We start from the raw sequence: 23,867 nt of genomic DNA, 5'->3' as shown, positions 1-23,867 counted from the left end.
TTTTCATTTACATTGTTGTGATTGTTCTTTTGGTTTTGTTTATTTTTCAGCCCTATTCGTTTGCTCATTGTAATTTAATATGAGAAACAGACATTTAACAAGTTGAGAACTGATGTAATAACATTGTTATTCAATAAATATTTGTAGTTCATACCAGAACTGGTTGAATAATATTGTTACTCAGTAAATATCTATAGTTTGTTAAGTAATGTAGATTCAGGACACAAAAAGTGGAATACTCAACCTTTTGATGGTGAGTGAAAATGAAATGATTTTGTGGTACTTTTAGACACATCTTTCTAAGTTTACTTGTTGTTTTTTTCATAGTGTTATGTCCCTATATTATTTTCCATAGATGTATTTTCCATTTTAGTTGGATTTCATGAAATAAATCCTTGAAATTGGCAGAAATCTCTTCATGCGTCTAATTTCATTCTAAGAATCTCGGACTGCCTGTTAAATACCTTGAATAAATTTAGTTTCAACATTGGCTTTTTAAAAAAAAATTTCTTTTAGTTTTGGAGCAGCACTTCTTTTTTCTGAACTTCTATGTTGAATGCTTATGTTGTTTTCAGGCTTCTGTACCAAATTGGACTCTTAAGCCTGCTCCCAAGGGCAGGATCTGAATTGATGATTCAGTTTTAACTCTCAACGGATCTAATAGTTTACTCTTAACATCTTCTGGAAAGGTCTGAGCTATATCTCTTGGTTTGTTATGGGGAAGTGTTGAAGGTTTTTCATACTATGTTTTTATTTTCCTGCACTGCTTCAGTTGATAACCATTTCATGTTCAGTATTTTTCAAAATTGTCAATATAATTTGTTGATTCTACTACAAAGCCAGGTTATGCTTTGTTGAGATAGAGAAAGGCAGTGGTGGAGGAATTTTGGGAAACCAGGTGTATGCTAATTCACTGCTGGTAAAATTTGATTGATCAACTATGTTGGAAAATAGCTTTGGATTATGTGAGGAAAAAATTGCTAAATTGTGTATAACCTTTAGTCCTGGGATTCCCTAAAGCTAGTTTTGTGGACCAAGGTCAATGATAGAAAAATGTTCCAAAATAGTCAAAGCAATACTGCTTACTCTTCTAATAGCGCAAAACTAGAAATGATGAATTATGTGCCCATACATTAGGAAACAGATGAATAAATTATGATGTGTACCCATACTTCCCTATGTTAGTGTACCTAACATAATGAAGTATTATAGAGCTGTAAAGAATAACAAATATGAACAATTCAGAAGAAATATGAGATAACTTGAACAAGCTGTTGCAGAGTAAACAAAGCAGAACCAAAGAAAGATATATGCAAGGATTAGAATAGTGTAAATGAAGTCTGCTAAAACCGGCAACAAAATCTAAACACAATAAATTGTGTTGGGTGGTCTGCCTGGAGAGTCAGATCAAGGGCTTTTGGGCCTGTCTCATCTCATCTCATCTTTTAATCAAAATATTATTATTATTTTTTATCAGTGAGTACTTTCTGAAATAGTCTTGTCTCTGATTTATATTTCCTTTTAGGGCTAGTTGAATTAATGTTATCCTAATCACTGTAACCCTGATGATAAAAATATTTACTATTTCAATGAAAAATCTATTTAAATCTATTTAGTTTATTTGGAAGATAAGTATACTTTGGTTAAAATTTTTTTTTAACTCATGAACAGAGAAACAGTATGATATAGAAATGGATTCTAACATGAAGTTTACAGGTGTAATCCCTATGCTCCTACCCCTATTTGTGAATAGGGTGATCTGTGAACTTGGATGGGGAAAAAATGACATCTGTATTTGAACATAATTAGTTTCTTTTTAAATTGTGGGTATATTATTCATTTATAAACCTTCCGAGAAGGGGTTCATAGGCTTCTCCAGAGTGCCAAAGAGTTCTTAAGAGCTCTTGTTGTAGCAGAAAGCATATTGGCTTTAGAGTCAGAAGACCTATTGATTTTAGGATCTGACTTGTTGACCAACTCTTTGGCTTGGGCAAACTATTTCACCTTTGTGGGCCTTTTGTTTTCTTATAAAATAGAGGCAATTCCTTCCTATTTACCTCAAAAGTAGTTGTCAGTTTCAGAGTTCTTTATTAGTGTGAAATATTCTATTTTGATTCATGTAAGCACACAAGATGTTAGCATAAGAGAAGAATATTTGATTTTTGCTATCATTTTTTGTAAGAAGAACATTTTATTCATGCTTTTTGTGAATGGAATTTCCTTTCTTGAAAGGCCTACTATGGTTAATTGTAAACCTGACTGCCCTTTTGCCTGAAAAGCATCTTTCCCTGTTTAGGTTGCTCATGACACTTTGTTTGGATTTCTCCTTGGTTCTTGCATCCTAGTTTTCCGAAGATGTCTTTAATCATTGTTGTATAATAAGCTCCTTCAGCAGGGTGTACGTCATATCAGTCTGTACAGGTATTCTTATTCCTCAGTATATTTTACCAATATATGTAATATGTAATTGTTCCCATACCAATATATGTAATATGTAATACTGTATTGAATTAATTTCTGGAAAAATAGTTACATAATACATAATAGCTTTACACAAATATTTCTATAGTCAGCTTAGCATCTCAAATACTTGCAAACTGTGATCATGAGCAAGTCACTTAACCTCCCCCCAGCCTCAGTTTTCTGTTCTGTAAAATAAGAGATAATAATAATAATAATAATAATAATTAATGGCACCTACCTCGTAGGGTTGTTGTGAGGATACAATTAAGATATTTGTAAAGTGCTTTACAAACTTTAAATCATTATATAAATGCTATTATTATTATTATTATTATTATTATTATTATTATTATTATTATTTCATTGAGAACAAAATGGAAACATACTTTTTTCCTGATTAACTTTCCATAGATTATCTAGTTATGTAGATGTTCTTTTATGCTTTACTTACTTGGCTGTTGTGCCTAAAGAGATTGTGAACCACTAGAGGACAAAGGCTATGTCTTACACTTATGTTATTATTTTTTATAATGCTACTTGCAAGATATCACTGAATTTCAGAGCTGAAGGTCATTGTGCTGTCCAGTTTTGCCTTTTTTTAATTAAAATTTATTTTTTCCCTCGTTAATGAAAGTCTCTCTTTTCTCTCCTCTCAAACCCTAATTCTTTCTTCTACCCCTCATTGAGAAAGAAAGAAAAAATCCTCTTTTTCTATTGTACTGTTGGCTGATCAGTGATAAATGCATAGTGAATTGAATTCTTGGAGTTGATACATTGCAACAAGTTTGGAGGAGGGTTTTACAAGATCCCTCTGACTTCTAAAAATTATTATTGTCAAGTTAATTTCTACAACATCTTTATTTTCTTTTTGACTTTCCAATATAGAGTTGACAGTAAATTTCCTTTTGGGAAAATGCCTCTAAAAGCATTTTTGTTTTTGTTCCATTCTAAGTATAACGACTGTTTTGCATCCTCATTTTTTTCTTCTATGCTTTTGCCTCATTGAACCATAGAAATTTTCCCATATTTTGTTACCATCAATTATGTAAATACATGTTCAGGAATAGTAATGATAAAGCACATTTATATAGTGCTTTAAGTTTGTAAAACATTTTGTGTATGTTTTTCATTCTTCACAAAAACCCTGTGAAGTAGGTGCTATTATTCTCAATTTACAGATGAGGAAACTAAAACAAGAGGTTATATGATTTACTCAGTCACACAGCTAATATCTGAGGCATGATTCACACTTGGGTTTGCTGACTCACCTCCTCCATGTCTTTATACTCCATTATTTTGTCTCTTTTCATACTTCTTCCTTCATGTTGGCTGCTTTTATTTTATCCTTTTTTGTAGCCAGGCACTGCCTTCAAGACCCAGCTAAAATCCTACTTCCTACTTTCTTTCATGAACATTCTTTGACTATTTAGCCTCCATTAGCATTCTTCTCTGAAGTTTATAGCATTTGTGGTCCTTGTTTTAGTGGAAATTTGAATTTTTGTAAAAAAAGTACTTAAATTGAATTTTTCATTATGTAAACACATATCCTCTGGGACCTCATGAATGTTTCCAGGTTAACATGTAATTTTGCAAAAATAAATGAAGATATACTAGAACATAATTTTAGTATGTGGACCAGGGATCTTTTAATACAATTTAGTGCTGCGTCCCCTTCCCCCCCCCCCCATTTCTATTTGAGTTTGACATGTCATGACTGTAAAAAAAGTGTACAGTATGTCCCCAGAGTCAGTCTTTGGTGATATTGAATGTAAGGGTTATCTCAGCTTTCATAATACTTCTACAATTCTCCCAAGATTTTTTTTTTCATCTCTCTTTTTCTAAGTTCTAAGGTAGAAATTGACATATATTTATTTCGTGATTCAGTTTTATTCAACAAACATTAAGTGCCTGCTATGTGCCTTTTTTAGGGGATATAAAGACCAAAACAGAACAGTGCTTTAAATGAGTTTTACATTCATCATTCTAAATCTCACTGGTGGAATTATAAAAATGACAATACCAGCTTTTCTTTGGCCTTCTATTCATTTTTTAAAAACCTTTAACATAAAAAACATTGCTTGATGCCTTCTGTAGTTTCTGGATATGCCCCATAATCCTTCCCTTTGACTTCCAGCCTGATGAACCTCATTTATAATCTGGAGAACTAAGAAAAAGTAATTCAGTGAAACCCAACTGACAGCAATTTCATCTGAATCTGTGTAATTTTCCTTGATAGAATGAAGTACATTTTTTCATGTGTTCTTTGACCCCAGGATTGTATGTTGTAATTAGCCTTTGGTTTCCCCTTAGAATTAAAAAAAAACAAACTGCCTTTCTGATTCTGCTTACCCTGTATGAATTCATATACATCTTCCCATATTTCTTTGAATTTCTTGAATGCCTTTTTATGAGATAAAATCCTTTATGTGTATAGTAAAAGGGAATTCTTGGTTCTCTTTGAGTTCACACTTGTGAAAAGGGAATCCTTTGTTCTCTTTGCCTAGTTGGAGTTAACACTGGTCAGCAATAACTTTGAATCAATACAAGCTTGGACTAGGGGGAGGAACTCACAAACCACTTGGTGAATTCACACCTTACTTGATGCTATGTGAGAAGTCAGTAAGATACTTGGACAAGCTCCACCCTTTTCCCCCAAACTTAAACAGCCTGAAACTTTTGAATTCTTTTAAGAGTTCACACACTCAGAAAAGGTGTGAATCCAAAGGTGACAACTCAAGACAATTTAGAAACTGTGATTGGCCCCCATGAAAAGGGGAAGGGGCAGGGACAGGAAACCACCATAAAAGCCATGAAGGCAGTCTGGTAAAGGAGAGTCACTCCAAGAAGGAAATTGGCTCAAAGAAGAAGGTTGGCCTCAGGAATCATCATCAGCTCCAGTCATCGTCTTGTGTCTTGACCTGCCTTTTGGAAGGAACTTGGGTGAGTGGATAGCTGGTTTTTCTGATTGAAGGTTAATAAGTCCTGGCTGAGCCAAGCATTGGAACAATAGTTAGATAGGTTTATGTCTTTTTTACCCTTTTGTATTTCTCTACTTTCACTCTCTTCATATCTTATGAATAAAAGATTTATAATTTTCATATATTTAGCCAAACATTTAATTTTAACACTTTATATAAATATGCCATATATATGCCATACAATTCAATAATCAACTAATCAGTGATTCTCTTATTGCTGTGAAACACACACACACCTCTCTATTTGCTATGTGACTATCCCAAGGTTCGTTCCTGGATGTTTTTCTCTTTTTACATTTTCCCTTCCAAATACATTACTCTTCTGAACTTTTAATTTCTGTCCCAGTGACAAAACCATTTTCAAACCTAGGTTAGCAACCTTAACTTCTCATTCTATAATCATCTTGTCTGTTTTCTTTAATTTTTCGATGAGCCCCTGATTTCATAGTGGTGGTATTCCTTCCAAAGATGCAGAACAGAACTTGTCCATGTTTGCTTATACTTTATGACACTTGATCTTGCCCTTCCATGAATTCTCTATTAGGGGTTCATCCAATCATGCTTGGGGCCTTCTTCTAGATTTCTTGATGTACTCCTTAGGTTCCTAGTCATTAGTCATCCTGAGAATCTGAAATAACAACAGCAAACTTGGAATCAGAAGTTGACATCTTGGCACAGACTTAGTTGTTTAGCAGGACCCACAAGTTGTACTTGTAATAATTGATTATCTCTTATTCTTGCTATGTAATTGGCTTATATTTTTCCTGAGTTAAATATCTGATAACAATTTGAAAATTATTTCATTGTAATGTGCCTGATCATGTGTTACACATTCCTCTCCATTATCCTTTGATAGATGAACTACTTCAGTTCTTGGTGTGTGGTATATTTCATCTTTAATACACATAAGCATCACTGGAAGACATCATTTTAGCCATGGGCTTGATTTTTAAGATGCTTGACCTAGAACATTACATGTCATATCCATTTCAAATTTATTGTGAAATTTGCTGTAACAATTTTGTTCCACACTAGTTTCTACCAGTTACTTCAGTTTTCCCAGCAATTCTTGTCAGATAGCCAGTTCTTTCCAGGTAATTTATATTGAATTCTTTTATCTCTGAGTCTTCCTTGTCTATTGGGGTTTGTTGATCATCTTTTCTTTATTTTAAACCACTACCAAATAGTTTTGGTGATTATTGTTTTATAAGGTGTTCTTGCGTTCATTCTTCCAATTTTTCTTAATTTCCCTTGACATTCTAGACCTTCTGTTCTTTCAACTGAAATTTGTTATTATTTTGTCTTTCTCTGTAAAGTGTTCTTATGGTTTGATGTTCCTCCAAATTAACTTTGGTAATATTGTCATTTTTATTGACACCGTGTAGCCATGAATACAAAATATTTGTCTGTTATTCTTTAAGAAATATTTTCTCATTTACATAATTATTTAGAATGCTTTGGTAGATTGACTCAGATATTTTATGAATTCTGTACTGCAGATGCTCTTCTATTTTTAAATGCTATTTCTACTTGGTCTTGTAGCACATAAAAGATTTATGATCTTGATTTTTAAATATAATAGTTTTGGGGGCAGCTGGGTAGCTCAGTGGATTGAGAGTCAGGCCTAGAGATGGAGAGGTCCTAGGTTCAAATCTGGCCTCAGACACTTCCCAGCTGTGTGACCCTGGGCAAGTCACTTGACCCCCATTGCCCACCCTTACCACTATTCCACCAAGGAGCCAATACACAGTAGTTAAGGGCTAAAAAAACAAATAAATATAATAGTTTAATTGTTATTAATGATGAAAATTTTGTTATATTGTTCAGTTTTAAATCCAAAATATCTTATTTAATATTTTTAAACTAGCCTTGCAAAACTCAGTATTGGATGTTATATTAATTTGAGTAAAAAGCATTAAAACTATTTTTCTATTGTCTACTTTTGGATATTGAGTTAGTTATTATTTTATATTATCTTCTGGCATGTAATTGCAAATCTTAAAAGATTATGACTCTGCAAGTTATACTAATGTAAGTGATTGAGAAGTTCTAAATATATGCTACTTCATATTGAAAAGTCAGAAAATATTAAAAATTTTTGTTAATATATGTTTTATAGAGATGAAAGTAGAGGTGTTATTTTTTCCTTTCAGCAAAATTAATATTTTTTTCAGGCCTGTAAGGAAAAAAAGAAAGTATTCTACTCTTACATTTAACATCTATTTTTTATAATAGTTCTCTGAGGTGTTGCTCACAATTTATTTATTGTACTGTTTTGTAATTTTTAAAGCTAGTAGATGAAAACTCATGTTTTTCAAATATTTCCATGTTTCCCAAAGAAATTTGTTGGTGATTATTTTTAAAGACCTTCTAACAACTCTTCCTTTTTTCCACCATCCATCAGAAACTTCTAAAGAACTACAATGCATTTTCCCCCTCTTTGTGGACTGTTAACAATAAACTCTTGCCTAAAAATAGTTTGGGGAACTGTCCTCATTTGAATGCCATTACACTACATGTTTTAAAAATGTTTTCTGAGAACCCTGCGCTACTACATTTGTATTGAAAGGAAGTTAAAAAAATTTTTTTTTCCTTTCAGTATCCTAGAAGGAAAACATCACCATGGCTACAGAAATTGGTTCTCCACCTCGTTTTTTCCATATGCCACGGTTCCAGCACCAGGCACCAAGGCAGCTCTTCTACAAACGACCAGACTTTGCACAGCAGCAGGCAATGCAGCAGCTCACATTTGATGGGAAACGAATGAGAAAGGCTGTGAATCGGAAGACGATAGACTACAATCCCTCTGTGATAAAATATTTGGAGGTTAGTTCAATTAATAAATGATATGGGCTATATTTTTTTATTTCTTGTTGCAGAGATCATACTTCAGACAAATTCCTAAAAATACACTCTTAGCTTTCCTTGACACTATATTCGTGATTCAACTCTTATTTACTCATTTTAGCAAGGAGAAAAAAGTTGTGCAACCTATATATTGAATGTAGTTTGGAGTGAGGTAGGAGGCTGTCCCACATTGTATGAGGAGGGCCTAAAATCACCACTCTTCATCATTTTCTTACTTTAAGGACCAAAATAATTCATGGACCACTGGAAATGCTTGATTTGATTATTCAATTAAAAAAAAAAAAATTTTCATGTGGAATTTATATTTGTAATTATGTAAATATTCTTAGTGTACAGAACTGATTTCCCTCCTCATTTCAACTCTTTAATGCTCACTGCTGGGAATAATAACCTCATTTTTAATACTGATGAAGTTACTAGTTTTTAAAGTATAGTCTTTACTATTTATAATTTTTGTGATGTGCTTAGCTTACATCTTCGAGGCCTCAGTAATGAATTCTTTTCTTTTAAAGGCTACATACATGCTTTGTCTAATATAATTTTATAGCTCCTAAAGAACTTTAGGTGAAATAACATAATTAGGGGTCAGATCTGTGTTTATACATGTGGTTTTGTGCTTCTAGACAATCAACCCATGACCCAATACAGTACAACACAGTTCCATTACATTGTGCTTGGGCTTGATTATAATTTATTTTAAAAGTTTTGGCTATAATTTATTTTTTTTATTTTTTATTTTATTTTATTTTTAGACCCCTAACTTCTGTGTATTGGCTCCTAGGTGGAAGAGTGGTAAGGGTGGGCAATAATGGGGGTCAAGTGACTTGCCCAGGGTCATATATAATTTACTTTTAAAAAGTATTGGTGTTATTGATGTTGGTTATGAGAATGCTATTTACCTGTTTTAAAGAGTTCATCAAAATTTATAACAAGTGATAATAATAACCAAGATATTTCTTATTTATCTCTATATCTCTTTTTCTAAAGTTATTTGAATGAATGATGAAATTGCAAGATAATTTTACATTGAAATAATTTTCATACAGATATTAAATTGAGTACAAAGGTTTACATTTCCTATATTTGCAGAGCATTTACTGGGGAAATGTTTTATCTTTTAAAATAGTTTATTTACTTCTGCTGTTGAAATATGCCCTTTTTAAAAAAATAAGAGGATAGTATATTATAACTATATTTTGGCATTGAAATTGTTGTATATTAATGTATCACGAATATCCTGAAATAGATTTATAGGAATTTAGATCTAGAGCCAAAGGGACCTAAGGAAACATCTTGTCCGATCTTGTAATTTTTTCTTTTTAAACTCTTACCTTCTGTCTTAGAATTGATACCCTGTGTATTGGTTCCAAGGCAGAAGACTAGTAAGGACTAAGCATTGGGGGTTAAGTGCCCAGGTGACACAGCTAGGAAGTCAGAATCCAGGTGTCAACCCAGAACCTTCCAGTCTCTGGGTCTCTATCTACTAAGCTACTAGCTGCCCTTCAATCTTCTAATTTTACAGATGAGAAAATAGCCTCAAGGTGTTTGATACCAAAAGTTTCACTGGTAGTAAATATCAGAAGCTGACGTTGAAAATTCAATTCCTTTGACCCCAAAAGAGTAGTACTCTTTCCACTATACCATATTGCATTTATTTCGAATAAATCCAGTTTTTGGTTGGTAATGGTCTTGCATTCTTCGCATGATAAATATGTGATTAGACCTGCCAGTTCTTAGAGTTTTGATATTGATCCAACAGTAGTTCTGGTTTAACTGCTATATTTGAAACTAATAGCATTAATCTATAGTTTAAAGATGTTTAAGTTTTCCATTGGACAGAAAGTTAAAGTGATGTGTTTGTTTTATTGTTAAGATCATAATACTTAACCACCAATCATGGTTAGCAAAAAGTTTGACATAGTGGAATGGTTGCTGGACCAAGATCACTTGGGCAACGTGAAGGGAGATCTGGCAAAATCTGACTCCAATACCTTTAGTGCTTATACTGTTGTTGTGAAATTCAAATAAAGCACTATATAAATTGACTTCAGACTAATAGTTCATTTTGGTTTTTTTCTTGAATCATAGAACCATACTCAGATGAGTGATCTTTTCAATATTGATTATGTTGCAAATTGTAACTCATTTGTGACTTGTCTGTGTTCTTTTATATAGCTAACATAGTTCATGGCATGCTGGAGATTTTCATCACTTTCTCTTAATGTGTGTGTGTTGAGCACTCATCTCTTTATTTTTGCAGTGCCAACTCATCTTTTCAGCTATACATTTATCTAAGCATATCCTCTAGTTCTTTTTCTTTTGTTCCAAGTGATGTGTTTTAGACTCACTTACTACTTGAATATATTGTCTGATGAGTGATTCTCATTTTTATTTGTCCAGAGACTAGTTTTCCACATTTTATAGTTTTACAACAATATTGGTAGAAATCTAGATCTTTAAAAGTTGAGCTTTTATTTCTACGAGATGGTAGAGGCCATCAAACAAATCTTGCAGTTTCCTGAAGGCATGCTTTAATTCTCTTTTTCTTCAATTTAATTCTGGATTCAACTTTTTGATCATTTGCCACAAGGAAGATATTTTTAGAAGGTATTTTTGGATAGAAGTCTTAGAAGATATTTTTGCTGATATTTTTTTCAAAGGTGTCCCATCTAACTCCTTCCTATAATCTGTATAATAGGAATTCTTCATCTACTGTTTCCCTCCCCTATGTGGATGGTTAGACCAAACTCTTGAATGGTTATAGATTAAATATCCAGGAAGCTTTGCAAAGTATTGCAGTGCACTAAGGTGCACTTAGGTTCAGCAAACAGGAACATCTGAAGTATTTTGTCATCAGTAGGTTATCCTCATAACTTAGACTGATTGATTTCATTAATAGTGATAAATACTTTGGCAGGCACGCTTTTCCTTGCTCTGTACCTTGCCTGATTTTAATGATCAGATTGTTGTAGAGCATGATTGGTTGTCTGCTATATCTTTCAATAAGTTTTAAGTAATTTTGTTATGTGGATAGAGAGTATACTGTTTGGAAAAGTACCTTTCTTGGTAGGGATGGAAGGGGAATTTTGCTGCAACACTTGTCATCCCATTGGAAGAGAGCTTTTAAGGAAGTGTTTTTACTCTGCAGAAATTGTTATAAATTTCTTATAACTAACTAATAAGTATAGTAGGATTTTACATTTTCTTCATTGGATAAATTGTGTGTTAGTAAAGTTGTCTGCTTCAGAATATTTCTTGCAAAAGTTTGCCTCTTTCATACTAAAACAATAATCAGATCTGCCTTCCATGTATATATGTAGTGTATGTGTTTGTGTGTACATATAGAGTTTATTCTCATTAATTTTATGAAAAGGCATATATAGTTTGGTGTAGTTGCTGATAATCTCATGGCTGTTAGTTGTCTTTTTTAGTATTAATAAGGTCCAAGTTCTTTTATATCTGTTTTGTATCTTCTCTTTGACTGTGTTGGAATTAGTTTCTCAGAGCCCCCAATATTATGTTCTCTCCCCCAACTGCTGTTTCTTTATTCACTTTAGTGACATTTTTACCTTCTCTAAAAACATATCTTTGGCTCTGGTGGTTCTATAGTCCCTGATATTGACATCAGTTATAAGAAAAATTTGCAGATCTTTTCCATTTTTCCCCCCATTTGTAGTTCTTCCATTTTTTCCCCCTTATAAATGTTCTTCTGAATGATTTGGAATAGTTGTTTCTCGCTTTCTCTTTTATTAAGAACAATATTTTTTCAGTAATTTTTAGTATTGTTTCTTTTTAAAAAACTAAAAAAATGAAACTTTTAAAAATTGATTAATTAATTTAGAATATTTTTCCATGGTTACATGATTCATATTCTTTCCCTCCTCCCCTTCCAAAGCCAGTGAGCAATTCCACTGGGTTTTACATGTATCTTTGTTCAAAACTTATTTCTATATCATTAATACTTGCAATTAGAGGGATCGTTTAGTGTCTGCATCCCCGTTCATATTCCAATCGAATCATGTGTGTTTCTTCTGTGTTTCTACTCCTGCAGTTCTTTCTCTGGAAATTGTAATGATAATTGTAATGTAAGATTAATTAAACATACCTAGAACTGTAGGGTAATTAGGAGTATTTAAATATACCTAGAAATATGTAGCATAGTCAGAGAGATTAAAGAAAGGAAAGGAGTGCTTTAAGAGATTCAGAGATAGGGAATTTTGGGGAGTGCCAGGAGGAAGTCAATTGATAGCGTTCTTTCTCTCACATTCCTTTGGATTGTCCTGGATCATTGCATTGCTGCTAGTAAAGAAGTTCATTATATTCGATTGTGTCACAGTGTATCAGTCTCCTTGTACAACGTTCTCCTTATTCTGCTCCTTTCGTTTTGCATCCATTCCTGGAGGTCTTTCCAGTTCACATGGAATTCTTCCAGTTTATTATTCTTTTCAGCACAATAGTATTCCATCACCATCAGATACCACAATTCCCCAGTTGATGGACACCCCCTCATTTACAATTTTTTGCCAGTTAGTTGATTCTCTTGCCAAAGTTTTATAAAATGGTTTTACTTCTTACTCCTTCAGGTCAGCATGTAGTTTTCAATATACTTTTTCTTCATTTTTACTTTTGCTCTGAAAACTTTTGAATGATAGCTTCATTGTCTGTTATGGCAGTTCATTGCTTTTTAGACAGTCTTCATTTGTTAAGAAATTTTATATTTAGCAAAAATCTTACTCTTAGCAATTTCTTGTTGATCTTCCTTGTGTTCAGTATGCTTTTTCTTCCACATGATAGTCCTTTAGACATTCAGAAACTGTAGGAATATTTCCCAACCTTATTTTCTTAGGGTTAAACAAATCCCTTGTTCTTTCAATTATGTTCTTATAGAATGGTTATAAGTCCTGTTATCATCGTGGTCACTGTTCATCTTAATAGTTTATTTTCTGAAATGTGGTGTCTAAAACTTAATGTAGTAAGTGCTTTATGGCAGAGAATAGAGGAAGCATACATACTATCATGCCTCTATAACTAGTTATTCATTGGATTTCCAGATCTATTTGAAAATGTAGTCATATGGTTTGTGTCTGTCTTTCCCATAAAGGTGTTAAAATTTAAAATAAAATTTTTGTTATTTGATTTGCCAATGTTTGTTAAAAAGGAAATTAAGCTGGTCTCTTATGATTTGTTCTTGATGAGTCTATTTTATATATTTGGATTAGAGTTAGCACCTTTTTAAATGCTCACAAACTCTCCATTTTATAATGGGTGCCAAAATTTTGTCATGAATGGATGATCATGCTTGTGGGCTTCTTAGCTTGTGGGATTTTGTCCTTACCAGAATATTAACTTCTTGAAGAAAATGACCTTTTGTCTTTGTGTCCTTAATGCCAAACACAGTGTCTTTCATGTAATAGAGATTTAATAAATGTTTGCTTAATTGAATTGTTGAATTCCAACTTTTTGAAAACTTGGTACAGATTACCTATTTATATTTCCAGAGCATTTCTCCTTGATTTCTCAAAAATTACTGATACACAGTTTTTAAAAAATCACCGACAATTTTAGCCATCATTTTTAAAAAGTTTTTTATTATCCAGAAATAGAATTTATCAGTGAAATTATACTTTTATTTTATTTATTATTGTAATAAATATTATCAAAGGGTAGGCATTCTTTTAAGGCCCTTTGTGCATAGTTCCAAATTGCCCTCCAGAGAGATTATAATTTTAGGGCTGAAAGGAACCCTAAGGGCCAGTGTTAGGGGCCATCTCATCCAAGTCCTTTAAATTAGGGATGAGCCTTACTGAGAAAAATTAACCTAAAGACATGTATGTAGAAAGTACTAGAGATAGGATTTTGAATCGGAGCTATGACCAGGTCCTTGCTTTTTCCAATATTCTACACTGCTCGTTTGGGACAGCTATCTTATTATTTTCACTTAGTTTGAATTTCATTTTGCTTTTGATGATTATTACTTTTTTTTTGATTTTGATTTTATTACTTTTCCATTTTTTAAAATAAAATTTTCTTGATAACTTGTTTTTATATTGCCTAAGTTTCTCCTTTTGTTACTTCTCTACCCCCTTTCCTAGAGAGCTGGCCCATGTAATGAAAATATATTTAAAAATAAAAAAAGAGGAAGGAGAGAAGAAATCAGTAAAATCAAGCAAGCAGTACATTGGAAAAGTCCAAGAATATATGCAACATTTCACACCTGTGGACCTCCCATCTCAAATTTCTTTTTTGGTTCCATACTTGTTCTTTGTAGTTTTGCAACATTCACTTTTGGTTGTTTTGTGGCTGTTTTTTCCATGCATGTTTTCGTACTCATTATGTGTTATTTTCTTGGTTCTGCTTACTTCACTCTGCATCTGTGCAGGCCTTTCTATGATTCTCTGAATTCATATTTATTGTTTCTTAACACAGTATACAGCTTTCTTTCATATAAATTTATGGGTCAAGTTTATTTAGCCATTCCCCATTAGATGAATATCTACTTTGTTTCTAATTCTTTGCTTCTGTAGAAAGTGGTTCTATAAATATCATGTTATGTGTAGGAACTTTTCTTACATATGACCTCTTTAGAGTATTTGTTTATTATATTCATCCTGTACATTATTTTCCTTGGTTGAGAAAACTGAAGTAATAATGGCGTAGATGAGTGTTCTACTACTACATCAATAGTTTTCTTCACTTCCAGCCTAAACAAGAGGCACTATCTCTTGATTCTTCGTAGATTTTAGGGTTCCAAGATTTGCAGGATCAGGAAGAGAATATTGGTTAAAAAGATAAGAATTTTTGTTTTTTGGCTTGAGGAATAGATTGATGTGATTTATGCAATTTCCCAAATACAATTCAACTCGCTCCTTCTTTTTCATTTCTTATCCAGTTTGCTGTTAGCAACTTTTATCTCAGCTAGATTTACTAATATACTATTCAATAGACTATTCAAGTGCATGTCAGGATTCTTTTCATTAATTTCATATTTAAATTTTTATGCTTATTATTTTTTGAAGAAGGCCCTTTCACAATACTCTTAACTACCTTCACAATGTTTCAATCCAGCTTTACTATTTTATTTGCTATTCCTCGCTAGTGTGTCTATGTTTCTTCCTTCTCACATTTGCCTCCTGTGATCTTTGACTTTCTTCAAGACTCAGTTCAAATCTCATTTTATATGGGACCTTTTTCTGTGTTATTCCCTCCCCATTCTCCAACTACTAATGCTATCCCTCTGAGATTCTTTCTAATTTTCCCTTACATTTCTCTTTTGTGCATGGTTTGCATCATGTTGTTCACCATTAGAATGGTAATTACTTGAGTGCAGGAAGTATATGTTTTACTTTAGTTGTATTCTTAGTATTTTAATAGGATGTTTGCACATATAAGCACTTAATAAATGCTTGTGGACTGAATGAGGAATTTAATGTTGGAGATATTATATTATTCCGGGGCTGGATTCAAGTCAGCATTATTTTTGCAGAAAATGATATCTGAATGACTTTGTTCTTTATAGGGAACCTCACTTTTATTTAGATCTTGCATAGGATATTATCCTTAACAATGACAAACCATAAAATGTTTTTATACTGTTTTGTGATGTTTTTGTAAAATAAAACAATACAGAATAGGCTTTTATTTTTTAGTTTTCTCCCCAAATCAACAAACTATCCAGTATTTGCTATGTGCCAGACTTTGCCCTAAATCTACAAACAAAAAAAATCCTAATGTGGGATTACAATATTTTTGAGAGTCAGTAAGTAAAACTTATTTACCAAGTACATACATAATTTATTGCCAACTTTTAAATATTAAAAGTAAATTAAAATGTCAAAACCATAGAATTTCAGTCTCTTGTATTCTAGCATTTTGGATTTGATTTCCTAATAAAAATCTAGAAAATTCCCTTAGTTTATGCTATTTTTAATAACTTTTAGCCAATATTCTTTATTTTTACATTGTTGAGGTCCCTCTCATTTTTGAAGACCCATGTGTACAACAAATATGGTTAATATAAATTAAATCATTTTCTGGAATCAATTGATATTAGTAAGAGAGACCTTTTTGTAGGTGAACTGATTTGCCCAGAGAACAGTAGAGAAACTCAATCATGCTATGTTCAACACTGCTGTATATGTTCAGATATCTACTATATGCGGCAATGAATGAAAAATAGTCAAGATTTGCATAGTCTATATTCTTCGACTGAAAGTGGAAATTGGATTGGGAGTGGTGTAGTAGAATTAGAGTCCATGTTGGAGGAAAAAAAAGCAAGATTCAAGAGCAGAGTCCAGAAAAGAATGAAGGTGTAACTTTCTTTGAAAGTTACTTTCAAAGTTACTTTCTCAGTCACTTTCTTTGAAATAGAGATTACCTGATGACTGGATGCTCTGAGGGAAGGGAGGCATAAGATCAGTTCAAATCTCAAAGGACTATGACTACCTCTCTAATATGTAACAATCTTAATACCCCTAGTTGTAAAAATAGAATCTTTTAATGATCTATAGTAATAGTATTTTTTTTTTTTGGTGGCATGTCTTTTATTTTTCAATTACAGGTAGAAATAATTTTTTATAATTTTTTCTGACATTTTACAATCTTTCCCAAGGCAAAATAAGTCATCTGTTTTTTATTCATTGCCACTATAAAAAGAGCTGTGTAGCAGTAGTGTTTTTTAATTCATGAAATGGCATTTGCCTAATCAGGGAATATAATATGATCATGCAGATGAGATTAAAAATTCCTATATTCCAGAGCGAGAAGACAGTACAAGTGAGATAAAACATATTGCAAAGAGCAATGCAGGGTACTAGAAAGAGCATCTTAGAGACTTGAATTAAAGCTATTCATTAGCCATTTAGACTTGGGAAATTTAATAGAAGTTTTTTTGAACTTCATTTTCCTCATCTGTCTAAAAATGGTGTTGGACTAGATGATATCCAAGGGCTTTTGTAATTCTAAATTACTATAATTCTAGATTAACTCTGCTAGGAATGTTGAAGTAGCTAGTGATATTGAAATAATGCAAAAATACCAAAGATACTGGTAAGTTAATAAAAATGGTGAATTTTTGAATGTGAGAAAAATTCAAGTGAAGGCTGCTGAAGCCATTGCTTGTTGATAGTTTTTTTTCTACTGACTGTTCTGTCTATAACTTTTACAAAAGGCAAATGAGATAAAATTTGGTAAAAGAAAATTTCAGAGCATAACTTTGTGTCAAAACAGATTGAAGTTTTAATGTCTCAGCTTCTGTAAACTATATGATAGTTGTTCTAAACGAAAACCCTGAGTCCTGAAGAAAAAGTGATTATGTTCAAAAGGGTAGAATCAAAGCATACCACCCAAAGACTGAACATATGTAACAGTTATTCCAAATTCATTTCCCTTGTGCTGCAAGGGGAAAGCACTTGCCTTACTCATCTGTGCCCTTAGCTATATTATTATATTTCATTGTTGTAAGGCATTAACAGTAACAAACTATCAATAAATTCCATTGTATGGCATTTGCTTTTTTCAAATTAAATTTTAAAAGCACAAATTCTTTAGCTTTATATCTTGATAATAGTGATCTCATTAGATTCTTATATTATTCACTTGGCCTTGATAAAGATAGTCTTCAAAAGATTACTGTACCTAGGAATTTCACGGTACTCAAATGTGCATTCTCAATCTTTTTCCACCCCTACTATTATTACATTTTCTTTTATTTTGCTCATGACTCATTGGAGTACAGAAGTGAGTATAATCAAAAATAATTTTTTTTTTAAACAAACTGCAGAACAGAGTGTGGCAGAGAGACCAGAGAGACATGCGGGCAATTCAACCTGATGCAGGATACTACAATGATGTAAGTTTCAATTTGTCAGTCATATTAAAACATCATTTCTTGGAGGGTTTGATGATAGACACCCTGAAGATATCTTAAGAAATAATATTCCTCAGATATTCTTAAGAAAGTATGAAAGGCAAGGTTATTCCTTGACTTGAAAGTACCAAATTGTCTTTTGAGAAATATGTAATGTGAAAATTATGTTGAAACTTGATCTACCACAGAACTTTTAAGATATACTTTCTTGTTAACGAAAAAGAATTAAATAAGCGTCACAGGTTTTAATTTTGTCTTTGTCATTTTGTGTAGTATTGGAGAACTTTTATGCCTTTATTTCTTAGTCTATTTAATAATAAACTTATTCCTAATTCAAGAGATAGTTGTATCATCTGGAGTAGTGATGGTGAACTTTTTAGAGGGATGAGTGATGTCCTCAGATGTGTGTAGAGATGGGGAAGAGAGCAGATTGGCCCCTTTTTCCTCTGGCTTTCTAGTAATGAACTCTGTGCTGGGGTGACCATAGGCATGCTCATAGAGAGGGCTCTGTGTGTCATAGGTTCACCATCATAGTCATAGTTCTAGTGCATTATTGTAAACCTTTTGCTCTCTATAAACACTTTGAAGAAAAAAATAGCAAAAGTTTACCACTGCTGCTACTTCATTTGCTAAAGTTGTAATACTTGTTTGTTCCCTGCTTTTAAAGTGCTGCTTTCTTCTTTTGCAGCTGGTTCCCCCCATAGGAATGCTGAATAATCCTATGAATGCAGTTACAACCAAATTTGTTCGGACATCTACCAATAAAGTTAAATGTCCAGTGTTTGTTGTTAGGGTGAGTATTCTTTTACATGTTTTAGGGGACTGATTTTAATCTAGATATTCCAGTTTGTAAAACAAACACTTTTTAAAATGATTGAGAATTTGGGTCTACTTAATTTCTTTAATGCATATTTAATACCCTTTCTAGTAGACTGCTATTCTCGTTTTTTGAGATTAAATGAAAAGTTTACAAATAAATCATTAGAAGTCAAAATGAATCAATTATATTGCTTGGAGGGCTGGGTCAGGGGAGTGGGCATGATGGATTTATCCTATTTTTCAAATCTAATTACTGTGCATTGTAGGAGAGAAATTCTTATTTGGCTTTTTTTTTTTTTTTTTTTTGGATAGTGGGAATTGTATGAATTATTACTGTTGCTTATTTTACCAGCCCTCAACTTTGCTTTCCTAAGCATTTTAGTTATTTGGCTGTGAGATACATAGCAGCCTTGACTCTGATATGGTTGTGAACCTTGGAGTATATGGGGAAAATATCTCCACATTTGAATAGGGACATAGAAGAAGTCTTAGTTATGCTGAATGCTTCTCATAATATGTTGATAGGCCTGTTTTTGCCAGCAAAAAAGGAAGAGGAAGAGGACTTACTTGTGTTGCCTAAAGCAGTGAAATACAGGAGACTCACCAGTGAAAGAAAGGGAGAAAATGGAGGCAAGGTTTTCCCATATTGAATGATCAAGTAGTTGGCATAAAATACAAGTGGCAACAAGCAGAATGAGAAAAAAAAATGATTAGAAAAAAAGAATAGGGACGGCAGTAGGGAAAGAGAAATAGTAATTAAGAAAAGAAAGCTAATTAAAACATAAATAGGCTAGAGAAGGGTTAACTCACAGGTACACTATCCTACACATTTCATTGGGAGGATATATAGACAGAAAAAATGTCAGCTGAAAAAACAGTGTTGTCAGGGGTCATTTAATGTTGGGGCAAAGTAAGCCTTATGTCTGTTTTGAGTTTTAGAAAAATACCCATTTTTAAGAGATAAAAGGAGAAAAAAAACCAGTGATAGTATAAATAATTAAACTTAAAATACATAGGTTATTCCATTATTCCTGAAAATCTTATTTCCTATTCATGCTGGCTAGTTCATCTGTTGTTCTAGTCTTGTTTCTTTACCAAAAGAAGTTATTACATTAATATTCTAATACTAACTCATCATGAATGTATGAGCTAAGAGAGGCTTTCCTGAGAGTTGTAGACTTTACCAAATTTTGAGTGAATATATAACTTAATATAATTTATAATTTAATAATGTGATTTAACAAATTAGCACTTTCATAAAATATACCTTTTCGTCCAACTTACCTCTTAATGTTTCATCCCAAATTGAGTCAACACTAGTCATAGAAAATTAAGTTTTCTTTCTTCCTTGTATTCCTAGTGACTAATCAAATAAGAACAAACTATAGTGGGTATTTTTACTTTTATTTCTTGGAAGATAAGATCTTTACTGAGACTAATTTATTTTATATGAGGTTATTTTATAACCTGTCAAATAAAATCTTTGTATCCTGGTGGTTTTAAATTTAATGGTGTGAAACTCATATTTAGTGTTATTTCACTGCTTTCCATCTAGGGCTCCAGAATGATTTTAAATGAATAGAATAAAACGGCATTCTTTAACATAATCTTATATACTATGAAGGAGGTAATTGTAAAGCAAAAGCCAAGATTTTCTATTTATTTCTTTTATTTCGGAAAGAATGTAAAGAAGTATAAAAATTATTCATGAAGCAGTGAACATGAAGTGAAATTTGACTTTTTCTTACAGTTTTTTTCTTTTTCTTTTTTTCTTTTCCCTTCCCCAGTGGACTCCAGAAGGGAGACGGTTGGTCACTGGGGCTTCTAGTGGAGAGTTTACCCTGTGGAATGGACTCACTTTCAATTTTGAAACAATATTACAGGTAACTGTATTCTTCAGAAGGTGGTCCCATTCTCTTGGACTATAAATGTGAAGTGTTCTCATTTTACATAATTTTAAAGGATAGTCCAAGACTAATCGCTGCTGTAACATAGTATCACAGTATGTGCTCCTTTAAAGAGGTTTTATACATCAGATAATCTTTGAAGAAAGCTCTGACAAGTATTTTGTGATTCCACAGGCTCACGATAGCCCAGTGAGGGCCATGACCTGGTCACACAATGACATGTGGATGCTGACGGCAGACCACGGGGGATATGTGAAATATTGGCAGTCCAACATGAACAACGTCAAGATGTTCCAGGCACATAAGGAGGCGATTAGAGAGGCCAGGTTTATACACAATATACCATTTTCTGTAGTTCCTATTGTCATGGTTAGACTGATCTCTAAATGTATGCTGGGTGCAGAGATGCATGGGCTCTGTCAGATTCTGGGAAACTTTGTGCACCCTAGAAACACAATATTTTCCTTTGTTTCCACATACTCAACATTTTGCTGGCACCTTTCTGAAGTAGTATTGTCCCAGTATCCGCCTCTGCAATATGTTAGAGATGTATTGTCTGCCGCATTTTGCACTGGTATTATTTTCTTCATATTTATGGTTTACAATGTATTTAAGTTATTCCTTTTTGATGCTCAATTGTGTAAGACAAGAATATTTCATTCCAAATAAAGAATTCAGTCTTTAATAATCCAAATGAATAAAATATAAAGCCTACAGAAATAAAACACTTACAATAGTTCTCACAAATACAAGAAAAAAGCTTAAGTGAAGAACTGGTTGGCTTGGTTATTCCAAGACTTCAGATAAGAAGTATTAGTATTACTATAAAAAAACCCTTACAGATAAACTCTCTGGTTGTGAAAAAACATTCATGGATTAATGAATGGGTTCTTCAAGCTTTGAAACTGTAAGCAAGCAAACTGACAAGAAGACTGTAGGACATTTCTCCTGATTCACTGTTGATACATCAGTTATTGAAAGTGTATTTTTTTAAAAGTAGAGTTTAAAGTGATATTTTCAGCAAGTTGTAAAAATATAATCTTTCAGTATGTACAGTAAAACTGAAGAAATGTTTCATATCTGAATCTGAAGAATTGCTGCAGCCTCAGAATAAAGCTACGCAGCATTCCTTTAGGTTGGTTGGTGCGGCCCTTGTGTGGTAGAAGGTTGACAATGTTACAAAAACACCACCCACAGCAATCATTCTTCTTCCCTTTGTAACTTATAAAGTAGTCAGATAAATTGTACCTGTGCTTAACTGTCTGGTTTAGTGTCATATCCATACACAGAACTGCCACATTAGTTCTTAGTTATAACAGTGATGCATTTGAAATAAATTAGTGAAATTTGCTAACCTTTAACTGCACTGAAATGGAAGTGACGGTCTTCATTTGCAGGAGTTATTTGAGCTTTAATCACAATTCCCATGTTTCCCTGTAGTTACACCATAGGAAGTAGCTTTTGTGGGATTTTCTAGGAAGGAGACGGAGAAATTCTTCATTCAAACACTCATATTAATAAGAATCATTTTACATAGGATTGCTTAGCAAACACTATACAAACTGTCTTCCTACTTCTACTTATATTTTTTTCTATAAAGATATAGTATTATTCCTACATGTTTCACAGTGGCATGTTTTCAGAAATATTGCCGCCTTTATAATTTAGTTCAGCTGTTCTTCAGTTTCTCTTTCTGTCTTTCTCTGTCTTACCCTTCTCTTCCCCTTCTACCTCTACCTTGAACCCTGCCTTTTCCCCTTGAGGTTTTTTTGCCAGCACCAAAGGAAAAATTTATTTTGGGAACATATGCAAAATTAGTGTTAAGGGTAAATTTTTAGGTCACTTTTTAAAATAAATTCTCAGAATAGAGGATTGAATACTAGGAAGCAGGAATAAATACTCTGCTGAATTCCTCTTTTGAAGAAATGTGCCTTTCAGCTGGAACCATTCTCTAAGGGCACCATTGTTGGATACTTTCCCTCTCATCCTGTTTATAACGCCATACAGTATTTTATTTTGCCCTGTCTGAGAAGCACAGATAATCTGTTAAATGCTGACTTCTTTCCCCTGCTGTGTGTCTTCATGTAACAGTTTCTCACCCACGGATAATAAATTTGCTACATGCTCTGATGACGGAACTGTTAGAATCTGGGACTTTCTACGTTGCCATGAGGAAAGAATTCTCCGAGGTATGTGTACCAACAGTACTGATTGGAATTATTTAAATAGGGAAGACACTTTTAGCTAAGTAATCACAATACAACTCTTCTCAATTCTACCTTTAAATCCCTAGGTATAATTTTTAAAGAAAGCAGACCTTTCATTGATTCACAGTTGTTTTAAAGTCCCATTTTCCAGATTTCTAGTATTTTCCCCATGAAGTTAGTTTGGTCATGGAGTTGAGTATACGGATGTTTTCACATTAGTTGCCTTTGAATATGCTTCTTAAGGAGATCTGATCTCTTCTTGTCTCTTACTGAGGGTGCCATTTTTATTATTAATAAATACTGAACATCAACATGCTGTTGACATTTTATTCAGATTGCTCACATCCTCATGGCAATAACACTTTTTAGGTATACTCTACTTACAAATTTTATTGCTTGACAAGTTTTATGTTTCATTAACTACACTTTTCTGTAATGATGCATAAATTAAAGCAGTTTTTTTCCATATACCACATTTCTTAATATATTTCTTATATATTTCTTAACCTTGTATAATAGGCACTCCTAAGTTTGGAGAGCTCTCTAAACTATTATTTTTGTGATACTTAGAAACTACTGCTTGTTGCCTGTATTAATTACTCTTATTTCTGAAATCACATAATAGTTTTGCTTAGCTTAGGCAGACTCTAATATAGAGACCAAAGAGGATGGGGTAACTGTAATATGAAAGATAAAAATTAAAGATGAAACTTTTCCCACTGCATTGTGTATATTGTAACAGATCCACACATTTACACAG

General features: G+C 32.8%; 1 protein-coding gene across 1 annotated transcript in view; it reads left to right on the top strand.

Moving 5' to 3' along the window:
* Nucleotides 1–23,867, top strand: part of WDR33 (WD repeat domain 33) — a 113,263-nt gene that overhangs the window by 30,175 nt on the left and 59,221 nt on the right. The window contains exons 2-7 of the mRNA XM_044669970.1: nucleotides 8,041–8,267; nucleotides 18,088–18,156; nucleotides 18,863–18,967; nucleotides 20,781–20,876; nucleotides 21,075–21,226; nucleotides 22,992–23,089. Coding sequence (XP_044525905.1) covers nucleotides 8,064–8,267; nucleotides 18,088–18,156; nucleotides 18,863–18,967; nucleotides 20,781–20,876; nucleotides 21,075–21,226; nucleotides 22,992–23,089 — 724 coding nt within the window. The 5' untranslated portion in view covers nucleotides 8,041–8,063. The remainder of the gene's footprint in view (nucleotides 1–8,040; nucleotides 8,268–18,087; nucleotides 18,157–18,862; nucleotides 18,968–20,780; nucleotides 20,877–21,074; nucleotides 21,227–22,991; nucleotides 23,090–23,867) is intronic.

This window comes from Gracilinanus agilis, chromosome 3 (assembly GCF_016433145.1).
Source record: "Gracilinanus agilis isolate LMUSP501 chromosome 3, AgileGrace, whole genome shotgun sequence".
Lineage (NCBI taxonomy): Eukaryota > Metazoa > Chordata > Mammalia > Didelphimorphia > Didelphidae > Gracilinanus > Gracilinanus agilis.
The sequence above is the reverse complement of the archived record's forward strand: the minus strand, read 5'-3'. Positions and strand labels throughout refer to the sequence as shown.